Here is a 14819-nt window from a genome sequence, read left to right on the forward strand (position 1 = left end):
GACAGAGTGCTAGAACACCTCCTTGCAAAATTGGACATCTGCCTACTCAATACTAGAGCTGCAACACATTTCAGTGCAACCCACGCAACCTACTCAGCCATTGATCGCACAGTTTGCAGCCCGAGTATCTTACCCCTGATTCAGTGGCATGTCCATGACAATCTTTGTGACAGTGACCATCTTCCTATCATTCTCTTCCTCTCCACTTGCAGACATCTGGAACATGCTCTACGTTCATCACATCGAAAAGCTGACTGGTAGGCTTTGTCCTCTACAGTTACTTTTGCAGCCAGGCATGTGATGGATATCAACAAAGTGGTAGAGGATATTATTGATACTATTATTCATGCTGCAGCAGCAGTGATATCTAACTCCTCCGGCTCATCTAGATGACCACCAGTGCTATGGTAGTCTGAAGATATAGCCAAAGTTATCAGCAAATGCTGCAGGGCACTTTGAGACAAGTGCCATCCTTCTATTGATAATTTAATAGCATTCAAGAGACTCCGGGGGAAAGTGTGGTTGTTGACGGAGAAAAGGAAGCGGAAGTGTTGAGAGCAATATGTATCATCTATGTAGTCCTACACCCCATCATCCCAAGTATGGACTAAATTTTGCCTCATTTGTGGCATCCACCACAGATTGTGGTTCCTGGCATCCTTGTAAATGGTAACATCCGCACTGAACCTCTTGTACTTGCTGACTGTTTTGTGACACACTTCACTGAAGTTTCCACATGTAGTAACTACCATCTTGATTTCCTGACCCGGAAACACCTTATTGAGCACTGCCTGCTATGCTTCCATGCATACAGCTCCCTATCATACAATGCCCCTTTTAGTTAATGGGAACTTTACAGTGCTTTGGTAGTGTGTCGAGATATGGCCACTTGACCCAACAAAATCCACAACCAAATGCTCAGACATATTTGTGCTGACAGCATGAAACATACCCGTGGGCTTTTTAATTGTATTTGGTGGGAAGGAGAAATTCCCTTTCAATGGCGGGAAGGTATTATTATTCCTGTTGTGGAACTGGGAAAGGACACACACATTTAAATATCTACTGGCCAATCTCTCTCATGAATGAACTGTGTAAGCTATTCTAACGAATGGTGAACTGCCATTTTCAGGCTTTCTGGTCCACCACAGATCATTTGGTTCATATGGAATCTCCTGTGAGCAGTGCTTTTGCGCATCACCAACAGAAGCAATAGGATACAACCTGGCAACATCACATGCTATCAACCTCGCACGAGTGGAGTTTTTCAGGGCAGCTTCGCCATTTTTATCCAGAATTTCCTATCTGTCTGACTTTTTCGGATCAGGATAGGTTTGACTCTCAGCAACCAATATGTTCAGGAAACGAGTCCCTCGGGGATTGTTTCCAAGTGTAAAACTATTTGCTATCGCTGTCAATAGTATCGTAAATGCAGTGGGTCCCACAGCTTCTCCATCACTGTATGTGGATGATATCTGCCTGTACTCTGCCTCTTCATCACTGCACACCACTGAGTGCCAATTTCAGGTGGCTGTCTGGAGTGTGTATAACTGGGCCCCTGAGTCACAGCTATCAATTTTCACTTGCAAAATCACAAGTTCCACATTTTTGCCGAGACCACTCTGTGCACCCACACTCAGAGATTTGTCTTGATGAAACTTGAAGCTGTTGAAACTTTCCAATTCTTTGGTATTTTATTGAACAACAAGCTAATTGGCTGCCACATGGCTGGCTCAAGGTAACTTGCATGATGAAGCTAAATGTGCTCTGTTTTCTTAGTAACCCCTCGTGGGGCACAGACTGCGTAGTTCTGAGATTTTACAAAGCGCTGATTTTTTTTCTGTTTGGACCATGGATGTGTGGCCTATGGGTCGGCAGCATCGTCTCCACTGCTGCGGTTTAGATCTGTTGGATGTCTATTCACCCATCTCACTCAACTCTGTCCCACAACCAACAGTTCAGACTGTGTGCGCATCACCCTAAACTGACCAGCTAGTATCAGACTCGGTACTCTACTGAAGGACCTCCAACGGCCTCTTTAAGTCTGTTTTCCTAGAGCTCTCTCTCTACTCCCGCTCCCCCTCATGTGGGCTGTACCTTGTCCTGTGATATGGTTGGACCTCTTTTGTGGCCCCAAGAAGGATGTTGATCCCACCCTTTTCTGATAATATCCATTTTGTCCGATCCTCCATGATTATTCTAATTTGGTATGCATCTACAAAAACAGATCAAAAGTCAACATCATGGTTGGTTACACTTTTGCACGTGCAAGGGCACATAAGAAGTTCTCTCTGCCAAATGCCTGCAGTGTATATGTAGCAGAGTTGGTTGGCATATCTCAGGCTTCGTGGTACATCAAATTCCTGGCCACGATGAACTTTCTGATCTGTAGCGATTTTATGAGTTGCTTAAAAGACATATCCCAGTGTTGTCCCAACAATATTTTGGTCACCAACATCCAGGGCCTACTGGTTGACCTCTACAGCTCTGGAAAGACAGTGACCTTCATCTGGACACTGAAACACATTGACATTCCAGGAAATGAAATTGCAGGCTGTCTGACTCAAGATGCAACTACAGGAGATCAACTTGACAATGGAATACCAGACACTGACTTACAATTATTACTGCAACTCAATATACAATTATTACTGCAACTCAATATTTTTAGGCTCAGGGAATTGGAATGGCAGGCTACTGCAGCCCAAAACAAGTTGAGTATGATGAAAGGGTCCACTAAGGTGTGGAATACATCTTTCCAGGGGGACTGATGATCTTCGCTGTTTAGTCCCCCTTAAACATCCCAACAACCACCACCACCACATCTTTCCAGGCCTCTTGGAAAGATGCCATTTTGATGTTCTGCATACACATTGGCCACACAAGACATTGGCCACACATTGGCCCGCAAGTTCCTTCTGCGTTGGGAGGATCCTCCTCTCTTCAGCTGCAGTTGTTGACCGACAGTAGCGCATGTTCTTCTTGAGTGGTTCTGTTGACCTGTCTGCAGAATACCCTCAGCTTGCCTATCTAACTACCTCAGATGCTTGCAGATGGTGAGACAGCCACAACCAAAGTGTTGCCTTTCCTGAGTGAGAGCAAATTTTCATCAGTGGTCACAAAAGTCTTCTAGATTGTGGTTAAACATTCCAGACATTGTGTTGGAATGTTGTACTGGATGTGGTTTTGATTGATTGTGAACAATTCCAGCACTGACCTTCCTTTTTTATACACTATTCTCTGTGCAGGATATTATGCACTTGCTCAGTTGCAGTGCCTACAGTCTCAGCAATCTCAAGAATTTTTATTCGGCTATCTTGCATTACTACATATATCATCAATTTTGGCAGTGGTTTCCTTTGTGGTGACATCAGTTGGATGAATCACATTTAAATTCATTAATCCAAAAGTAAATGATCTTCAGTGATTGTCCAGAGTCTGAGTAAACTCCATTGAATTCTGTTTTGATTTGTGCCGCAGTTCAGCCCTTCAGATGAAAATGTGTAATAACAGCAAGAAACTCGGTTTCTCCATTTTCAATCGCAGACAACACACTGACCAATTCAGGCATCTGTCGAAATAAAATGTACATTGTATGTTGTTGAAATTCCGTGTACAATCCTTGGCATAACTGAACTTACCAACCATGAAGGCACAATAAAAATGTTCCATTATTTCATGGAAATTTACCAGATTTATCAAACCACTCTCATATTAATGAGAACATTTATTGCTGTATTTTGTAATTATTAATGCTTAGCTAACATTTTTTGTGTGTTGGTTATTAAAGAAACAAATTTACTTGTCTTATCTGCTTATCGTGTAAGGCAATACCTTCTTTTTGTGATTAACGTAATACTACATTCTGAACACTGTAAGTAACTTTGAAAAAGTTTGGTGTGATGATTGTCATTATTGTGAAAGCGCAGATTTGTATTATACTGAGTGAACAGGTTCTATTACATCTCATTTTCTTTTTCAGAGATGAACAAGACATGCAGAATAACATAAGAGCAGGGATCTTGTGTGTTATATTCTTTTTCCTGATAATTTCCGTTTTGGCATTCCCAAATGGACCATTTACAAGACCTCATCCAGCTGTGTGGCGGATGGTATTTGGAATGAGTGTGCTCTATCTCCTTGCTCTACTGTTTATATTATTTCAGAGTTACAAGACTGTAAAATCAATAATTTTATGGATTGACCCTTCCTTAAAAGATTTTCACATAGACATGGACAAGGTAAGATCAATATTTTGTTTCTTTTTCTTTCTTTATGATTTGGATTAATCAGATATTTTGCAGCTCCCACACTTGGTTAGCTAAAGTACTGAAATAGTCAGTAAGCCGTAGAAAATTGATGTGATTCAAGAAACTATGTCATAGGGATTTAAATGAAGGAAAAATTAATATTTATAATAGCTTTGTGTGTGACAATAAACAAATAATAAAATTAATTGCACTTAATTGTTATAAATAAGAACTTTGACTATCTTAAAGTTGAAGAAGTGACAAATGCAAGAAAGAGAAAATTGCTGACAAGGTAGGGAGGTTTCTGGTAACGATGAACTACAGAAAGCTGATCAAGAGATCAAATATGTGGAATATCAACCATAAATTGAAAGAGGGGAAAAAACAGAAAAAGCATAGATTTTTGCTGTGTAATTACCTTTTTACCTACTTGCACAAGAAGTTTTGTACATATTATTCTAACAGCTATGCTTTACAGTAAATAATAATCCAAAGTGAAACCTTAGGAAGATAGAAATAAAGTCTTATTAACTAATAGGTGAGTGGAATTTTTAAATTTAAAGAGTTGGGTGTTATACTAATTTCTGAAGTGATATGATATGGAGTGAAGGAGAATATAGGAGAAGAGAGACTTACTCGAACTAGTGGAAAGGATAACTGTTTAGAACTCTACATCAAAGAACAGAAAGAGAGGCAATATTATGGCATAAGGAACACTTGAGGAAAGCGACAAAGAATCTGTGGGAGAGATTAACGTAAGTTCATGTTTGGTGGGCAGTAATAGTGAAGTAGACACTTTGGAGTAAGGCCCATGCATAAAATTCTTTAAATTGCTCTGTCATGCCCATAATTACAACTAGGTCATGCACATATTCCACCCTTCTTGCTAATGAGGTCAATATTTCATACAGCAGAGGAACTTGTACTGACTAGTTGGAAAAACTGGAGCAGGTCTGATGTACACAAAAATTACAAAAGGATATTGAATTTTGACTTCAGCAATTGTAAAAGTGCCGAAAATGTGGTAGTCTGCTGTGCTATTTTGAATGTTATTGTTAATTAAATATATCTTTTTGCATTTGAATAGTCAACTAATCGTATATTATGTAATAATTTATATTGGGTTTTCTTTTCTTTTGCATATTGTTGATATAGTGACTACAGTGATTTTGAAAGATCTATAAATATATACAACGAAAATAATCAATTATTGATAATATAACGCAAGTGGGTAGATAAAAAATTTACTCACTAAGCGGCGGCATAGGAACACTCACACAAAAGGGTTTAAATTTTATGAGCTTTTAGAGCCAGTGGCTCCTTCTTCTGGCAGTAGAATTGAAGGGGAAGAAGAAGGGCGAAGGAAAAGGGCTGGAGAGGTTTAGGGAGAGGGGTGCAGTTCAGAAAAGTCACCCAGAACCCCGGGTCAGGGGAGACTTACCGGACGGGATGACGGGATGAAATGGAAAGACTGATTGTTGGGGACTGCACTGGGTTAGATTAGAAAACCTGAGAACTTAAAAGGTGCAAGACAGGATAATATGCAAGACAGAGATTACTACTAAAACATCGTCCATGAATTAATAAGAGTGAAAAGCTAAGTGTATTGTATGTAACAGAGGTGGGAGGGGGAGAAAAATAGACAGGTCAGAAAATGAAAGATGCAGAGAACTAAAATGGAGTGAAGAAAGGAGCAGTTACTGCAAAGAAATGCTGAGATGGAAGGAATTAAGTTAATTAAGGCGAAGTGGGTGACGAGAACAAGGACATGTTGTAGTGCTAGTTCCCACCTGCGGAGTTCTGAGAAACTAGTTGCTGGAGGAAGAATCCAGATGGTGTGTCTGGTGAAACAGGCACAGATGTTGTGACTGTCACGTTGTACAGCATGCTCTGCAGCAGGATATTGTGTGTTGCCTGTATACACCCTCTGCCTGTGCCCATTCATCCTAATAACTGGGTGGTAGTCATGCTGTATTAAAGGTCGAACAGTTTTTGTGTAACAGCTGGTATATAATGTGTGTCATTTCACAGTTGGATCTCCCTTTAATAGTATATGTTTTGCTAATTACAGGGCTAGAATAGGTGGTGGTAGGAGGGTGCATAGGCAAGTCTTGCAGCAGGGACAGTCACAAGGTTGGAGCCATAAATATATACATGAAGATATAAAAGTTTTTGTGGTTCCACATGTAATACATAAGTATCTTTTGCTGCTTTTCAGGTGTTGGTCCATTGGATAGACTATTGATTAGCGGATTATTGATTACAAAACTCCGTTCACTGTTGGGAAATGTCATTTTGCTGTTATCAGTCATATTGGGTCTGAGATTGTCATTTTTATATGTTATGTGTAATTATTGTTAACATTCAGTGACACAGTTGAACATGTTACATTGTGTGTTTACACATTTTGCATCAATAAGTTCCCATCGTCATGTTCCCCTAGTGTACGCGAATCTAAGGAATATATGGATAGCTCTGAGCCATAGGGGACTAACCTACAAAATTTAAGGTTTTTGAGATCAGCATGTTATTTTTTTATAAGCTGTGATAAATCAGTTGTATTAAGAACCTCTTAGGGATGTGTGGTATTTTGCAGTGCTGTTATTGTGAAGAAGTACTAGAACAGTAGTACCACAAGTGAATAACTCTCAGTGAAAAATGGTAGATGCTGTGCAACAGAATGCTGGTTGAATGTTCCACCAAAGGGGTGACAAAACTCAAGAGGGGCAGAGTCCAAAATCTGCAAAAAGTACTGTAAAAAGCTTTATGAGTGAGAAAGGCATTTGTAGTCAGGGATCATGCACCATCGGAGAGGAGCAGTTCATTACAGGAAAAGTAATTAATCTTTAAAAAAAGAAAGAAAAAGAGTGAAATGGTGACACCATTGTGGGGATGTAGTGAATGCAGTACTCTTACTAACATAAAAATTTACTTCAACCTTGGTCACGAAGTAATTTTGTAATGACATGTGACCCATTTCAATACCCTGTGCACCATCATTGGATCTAGAATGTGGGAACAACAAAGAATATTTTAAGATTTTTAAACATGGCTGAAACATGTCAGTTCATAGGCAAAGTACTGATGCTAAACTGTGTCCGCATTGACCCTGTGTCCATAATCATGTTGTATAAATGGAGATGATGTCTTAATTATTGACGATGCCTTTGGCACAATTGGCCATTGCTGGATGTAATTTTAGATATTTTGCTTCTGATGAAGGTATATTTATATATACCAAAACCTTCGTCAAGAATTTTAATAAATCTTTATCCTGCAACTGTTTTGGCTGTCATCATTTACCGTGAAGAATATTTCAACATATGAAACACATTTAATGTCTAACATTATGAGAATATATGTGTACATAATATTATTTACATAAAATGCTTGGCTTGAAGTAGCAACTGTGTTGAAACAGTGTCATAAGCAACAGAGTTAGGGCTGCAAGAGTCACCCGACATGACGGCTCAGAGATGCCACTCAACGTCATGCATGTTCTTGCATTCAGAAAATTAATGCTAAATATAAGCAAAAGTCTTAGCATTTATATCTATATTTTGTAGTACACATTTGTAGAGTTATAAATAATGAGAACTGTGAGATCATGCCTCTGTGCAGTGTATTACTTTCAGGTACAAAGACTGAAGAGACAAAATTTTCAGGCTTGATGAATACATGCTATAAGAGATATAAAGGTACTGGGTATCACTACGGTCATACAAAATAGTACAATCATCACACAAGGCACATCCAATATAATTTCAGTACAAAAACTAGGAGGTAACACCATTTTCTCAGAAGTGGATGCACTCCCAACAGCACAAGCTACTACATTGGAAGGCCTTGGGTTGGGCTGGGCTGGAATACACAAAAATACCAATAAGCCAGACTTAATTTGTAATGCATCCATTCAAAGACTATGAAATAAAGGTAACCAAAATGTAAAATATGAAGTGTGTCCAGAAAATAATGCAATTTTTTTGTGCTGATACTTAAAGTGGACGCAGAGTGAGAAGCTGAGGTGTCAGGATTGCTGTCTCCGCCCACCCCATTTAGAGCCTGTTTCACAAAATGCGATGTAACTGGCACCCAAACAACATTCTGCAATAAAGTGTCATTTAAAACTAAATAAATCTCTTGCAGAGACCCACCAATTGATTGTGCAAGCTTACGGGGATAGTGCTGTATTGTATTTGAAAGTTTCACAATTGTTCAAAGCATTTGAGGAAAGCCAAGAAGAGGTGTTCAATGAAACCTACACTGGATGCCTGTCAACCAACACAACCAATGACAATGACTGTGTGCATGATGTGTTAAAATCTGACTGTCAGTTGAGTATCCAGATGATTACAGAAACTCTCAACATTTCCAACACAAATGTACTCGAACTGTTGACCAATAAATTGCGCATGAGGAAGGTGTGTGCCAAGCTGATTCGCATACTTTTGACCAGTGATCAGAAGAATCACCAGGTGACACTCATGACTGAATGCCTCAAATGCATGGAAATTTAACCTTGTTTTCTGGACAGTGTCATTAGCCGGGATGAAATGTTATGTTAGGGAAAGAGCAGAAACAAAATGTTAAAACTGTGATGACACACATCGGAATCTCCAAAACGGAAAAAAATCAAGAATGAACTAACTAAGCTGTCAATGTCAGAAAGACCATAGCTATGCAGTTACATTCCACTGCAAATGTGGCGTTTCAGATCGTACATGACTTTCAAATGAGAAGGCAATTGTTCTGACGGCTGTCAAAGGAATGACTTCTTAATTTTGTATAATAGAGACTACATTAGTAGTAATCTTGAGAAGTAGGGGTCAATAAAGATCCCATGAAAATTTTACAATGTGCTATTGGGAAACCATCAATAAAACAGTCTTCCCGTGTAATACACAGAAGAGCCAAAGAAACTGGTGCACCTTCCTAATATTGTATAGACTGGTGCATCTGCCTAATATTGTATAGAGCCCCTGTGAGCTTGCAGAAGTGCCACAACATGATGTGGCATGGACTCGAATAATGTCCGAAGTATTGCTGCAAGGCTGTCCATAAATCCAGAAGAGTATGATGGGATGGAGATCTCTTTTGAACAGCATGTTGCAAAACATCCCAGCTATGCTCAGTGATGTTCATGTTGGGGGAGTTTGGTGGCCAGCAGAAGTGTTTAAACTCAGAAGTGTGTTCCTTGAGCCACTTTGTAGCCCAAGTCTGTCAGAAAGCACAGTGGACATGAATGGATGCAGGTGATCAGACAGGATGCTAACGTATCACCTCTCAGAGTCATATCTATACATATAAGGGGTCCCATATCACTCCAACTGCACATGCTCCACACCATTACAGAACCTCCACCAGCTTGAACAGCCCCCGATGACATGCAGGTCCATGGATTCATGAGGTTGTCTCCATACCTGTACACACCCGTCCTCACAATACAATTTGAAACGACCAGGCAGCATGTTTCCAGTCATCAAAAGTCCAACGTTGGTGTTGACGGATTCAGGCAAGGCGTAAAGCTTTTTGTCGTGCAGTCATCAAGGGTACACGAGTGGCCCTTCAGCTCCAAAAGGCCATATCGATGATGTTTCGTTGAATGGTTCACATCTTGACACTTGTTGATGGCCCAGCGTTGAAATCTGCAGCAATTTGCAGAAGGGTTGTACTTTTGTCACGTTGAATGATTCCCTTCAGTCTTCGTTTTTCCCGTTCTTGCAGGATCTTTTTCTGGGCACAGCGATGTCAGAGATTTGATGTTTTACCAGATTCCTGATATTCACAGAACACTCGTGAAATTATCGTACGGGTAAATCCCCACTTCATCAGTACCTCGGAGATGCTGTGTCCCATCGCTCCTGCGCCGACTATAACACCACGTTCAAACTCACTTAAATCTTTATAACCTGCCATTGTAGCAGCAGTAACCGATATAACAACTGCGCCAGACACTTGTCGTCTTATATAGGTGTTGCTGACCGCAGTGCCATATTCTGCCTGTTTACATCTCTCTGTACTTGAATGCATATGCCTATACTAGTTTCTTTGGTGTGTCGGTGTAAATACGGAAAGAAAACCTGTTACATGATAAATTCTTCCATCCCGAGCAGCAGGTCACAGATTAAAATGCACAAGACCTAAAAATCCATTAGACTTGCACTTAACACTCCCTTTTGCCTCAATTATTATTTCAACTCCGAACTGCATAATAGAGTAAAGGAGCTGCGTTTAAAAAAACTTATAGGATAAAAGCAGCTTGCACCTCACTAGCCAAATTAAGAATATACAAATTCCAGATGGCATTTTCCTGGCATCTTTAGAAACTAAATATCTGTGTACTAATGTTCTTGTCCTTGAAATCATAGGCATCATTAACTATAAACTGTTATAACATAAAAATATTATAATGACAGAGGCAGTAGATTTAGTTGAACTTTCGCATCTCCCATTGTCTTATGGTTATTTTATGTTTAATGAGAATGTGTACCACCAGCAGTATGTCTTGACTATGGGCAACAACTTGACAGGATTCTTAGCAGATAATTTCTTAACTCTTTGGAATATACGTGCCTCAAAAACATTTCCCCAACACAATGTAGGCTTGTTTGCTAGTGACGCTATGTAGACAACATTCTAATGCTGTTCAATGGGATCCAGGACAATTTTCGAACAATTACAAGAATTTTCAACCAACTCACAGACAAGACCAATTATATTCATGCACCCACTCTCATAAAAGAATTTTTTTCAGTTACGTGGAGTGGTGCCTAATGCAGCTCCCTGTAGATGCAAGCAAAGTAATTACAGAAACCAAAATCTTGGAACACATGACAGTTGGAAATGTGTATTCACATGACATTGACAATCACATGATTTGGAAAATTAAGAGGAAAGAAAAAGATAAAACTGCATGGAAAAGTGCTAATCATGGTAGTGGAAATGTTGCCCAATGTCAGCATAACATATTTCAGTAATGTTTCACAAAAGATTAAATGCTTGCTTCAGAGAGCAAATATCAAGATAAACTTCTGTTCTAACAACCCTCTGGGCACTAAGATTAGACACAAAATTGGTGAGCACAATAATAAAGAAATGAGTGTAATGTCTTGTGTGTGAAGACTGCAACAACATCTATATAGGGTGAACAGGCTGTACTTTCGATGTCAGATTTTGTGAACACATGTAAGTACATAATAAGGTCAGTTTTGGTACACGCCTTAGAAGATCTAATCACACACATTCTGTAATGCAGAAATGCTTTGAGGTTTTGCATGCTGCACACAGATGTTTACTATAATGGAACTATGAACTGCTATTAGCATGTATTTACCTACTTATGCTACGACCTGTTTAGCCTATTTCATGGTTTTTGAAAGGTTGTATTTTGAATAAGTATGACTTGGTTATAGTTTAGTACCTACAATCCCAACCTGTGGTCATCTGATGTGATAGCTTATCATGGTGCAGGCAATGCCTCTTATCTCCAGAAGATGGTGTGGCCCCCTGGGTTTTGGTATCACATTGTATTGCAGTTAGGATGTTCCTTGTGTAATGGTTGCAGTATTTTATACACTCATAATGATGACCAGTACTTTTATATTTCTGTATCATAGTATGTATTCATCAAGCCTAAAAATCTGACATTTTCATTCTTTAAACCTGGAAAAGAATGGCCCATAGAGATAAGATTTTAAAGTGTTCACAATTTCTCACTCTAGAAATATGTACTACACATATAAATGCTTACACTTGTCTTATATTTGGTATTCATTTTGTAAATGAGAGAGTGTACGTGCTGTCAAGTGGTATCTCTTTGAGCTTTCTTCATGTCTCGGAGACTCTTGTACCCCTTAGTCTGTTGCTTACGATACTGCAGTTCACATTGACATGTGATTCTAAGCCAAGCAGTTTATGTAAGTAACAAGATGTGTATTCTTGCAATGTCAGTTGTTAAATTGTGTTTTATATGCTAAATATTCCTTGTTTTTTCATTGGGCACACACTGTTTAATCTCTCATTTCAGATCTGATGATGATGATTAACACTTTGAAACCAATCATACATTAATAAAAATACATTACTACAGAGACAGAAATAATTTTTTTATATTGCCCAAATAAAGAAAGAATGCAAGTGAGTGAGGAAACAGAAATGTCAGAGTGCTGAAGAGTTGCTGTTGAAATTAAAATGAAAAATTGTCCATCCTGTTGAAAAACAAGGTAAACATGTACCCCATAATAAGTAAAGTCTTCAACAAGAAGTTACTGTTGGTAATTAAAAAAAAATAAAAGTTCTAATGCACGAGACACTTCATTGTCATAAATATATATATTGGGAGTACCTTGCGTTGCACCTGAATATTTCCACTATGCGCGATCTTTACAAATTTGAGAAAATTGCTCCTGTATCAGCGTATGTATTTTAGCTTATTTTTAATGCACTGTTCAGTCCACATTTCCGTCACCCAATTACTTGTCAGTGATGTGATGAACTCCACTGACAACAGAATTTCTTGTGAAAAGGTACCAAAAAAGACCTAAAAAAGAACATGAAGGTGAGGCATTCAGAGGCAGTCAAGAAATTGCATCCTATTTACAGAGACTAGAATTTCTCTTTCTAAAACTACAAGAATACTTGCACCATCTAATCAAAAGTATAGGACATCTATTAGTGAACATTAAATATGGGATGTTTCCATCCTTCACCTTTATGACATCTTGAACACTGATGGAGACAATTTCAATGAGATGTCCGAATCTCTCTGGAAGAATGGCAGCTCATTCTTCCTCGAGAGCTGAAACCACCAAAGGTAGTGTTGTTGGGCACTACCACCTGTATCAGAGTCTTCATTCTAACTCATCCCAAAGATTTTTCTGTTTGGTTCAGGTTGGGACTGTGGGCAGGCCAATCCATTTCAGGACCATGCTACTTGATGATAGGGTGCATTGTCATGCTAATATAAAAACTTGTCATCTCCAAACTGTTCCTCTACTGTGCACAGTACACATTTTGTTTAAAATTTGTTCATATTCTTCTGCCTTTGGTTTTTTTAAAAGCAGAATAAGGGGACCACACCCTCATTACAAAAAACACCCCCATACTATAAAGGACAGTCAAATGTATATAAGACAGATGTAAAAAATGGACGTAAACTGTTTGTTATTTGAAAAGTAATCGCCTTACCTGTTAGCACATTATGCCAATGAGAGAGAAGGCAGTCAGTGCCTTCATGGAAAAATGTTTGCGGTTGCCTGCAGACCCATGATTGTACCTGTGTGTGCAGCTCTTTCTACGAAGCGTGTTGGTGGCCACAAATATCTTTCTTCAGGGTCTAACAATGTGGAAATTGCGCGGAGAGGAATCGGGAGGATGCGTAAGGGCTTCCTAGCGAAACTTCTGCAGCAACTCAAAACGTATGGGCAGACCTACATGTTGCCAAGGTTATTTCAGTGAGGCAACATAAGTTTTTCTGCGAAGCCCTTACATTTCATACAGTCCAGATCTCCCCCATACAAGTTACATATTTTTAGAGCCACGAAGATGATGTTCATGGCTGTCAATTTGCTTCAAATGAAGAGGTGTGGATGGCTGTAGTGATGGTTCTGTAGGCAGCTGCAACCATTTTTCCATGGAGGCATTGACTGTCTTGTCTCACAATGGGATAAAAGTATTGATAGATAGGGGATTACTTTTGAAATAATAAACACTTTACTTAAACAAACAATAAAAAATACTGGATGGAATAATGATAATTTTATGAAAAGGATGGATTACTACACACCACATGGAGGAGATTTTGAGTTGCAGATAGACAAAATAAATAGACTGCTATACATTTAAGCCTTTGGCCAAAATGTCCTCTTATAAAGTAGAAAACACACACACACACACACACACACACTCACGTACCTTCAAAACTTGCACACACAAGGCCACTGAGATGGGACTGCACACAGCAACTGCACCTGACAGGAGAAGCAATTTGAGGTTCACGGGGGTAAGAGGTGGCACGTGCGGGGTGGGACAGGGATAGTTGAGTAGGTGTGGGGAAGGTTTAGTACTCTTTGTGGGTGCATGCAGGGTCATAGTGGTGATGTGTAGTGCCGCTAGATGCAGTTGGGAGATTTTATGGGGGAAGGGAGGAGGAGGAGGAGGAGGAGGACTGGGAGTGGAGAGAACTAGAGGAGAGGAAAATGGCTAGTGGTTGCATTGGAATAGACGAGTGTGTAGTGCTGGAGTGGGAGCAGAGAAGGGGACAGGTGGGTGAAGGACAGGAACTGGCAAAAGTTGAGGCCAGGGGTATGGGAATGTGGGAGATATCACAGAGGGAGTTCCCACCGGCACAATTCAGAAAAGCTGGTGCTGGTAGGCACTGACATGAAGCACGTCGTTTTTGACAACATGTTCAGCAGGTGAGTGGTGCAGCTGTATATTGGCCACAGTGTATCGGTGGCCAATCATGTGAGCAGACAGCTTGTTGGTTGTTAAGCCCATGAAGAAGCAGCGCAGTGGTTGCAGCATAGTTTGTAGATCACACGACTGCTTTCATAGGTAGCCCTGCCTTTA

At 39.7% G+C, this 14819-nt stretch overlaps 1 protein-coding gene across 8 annotated transcripts in view; it reads left to right on the plus strand.

Moving 5' to 3' along the window:
* LOC126162326 (phosphatidylserine synthase) overlaps nucleotides 1–14819 on the plus strand; it is a 185102-nt gene that overhangs the window by 31899 nt on the left and 138384 nt on the right. For all 8 annotated transcript variants that reach the window (XR_007535063.1, XR_007535061.1, XR_007535064.1 and 5 more), the window contains exon 2: nucleotides 3983–4241. Coding sequence is in view for 4 of the 8 variants with exons in the window: in XM_049918752.1 (XP_049774709.1) it covers nucleotides 3983–4241 (259 nt within the window). In the remaining 4 variants the exon portion in view is untranslated. The remainder of the gene's footprint in view (nucleotides 1–3982; nucleotides 4242–14819) is intronic.

This window comes from Schistocerca cancellata, chromosome 2, assembly GCF_023864275.1.
Source record: "Schistocerca cancellata isolate TAMUIC-IGC-003103 chromosome 2, iqSchCanc2.1, whole genome shotgun sequence".
NCBI classification, from domain to species: domain Eukaryota; kingdom Metazoa; phylum Arthropoda; class Insecta; order Orthoptera; family Acrididae; genus Schistocerca; species Schistocerca cancellata.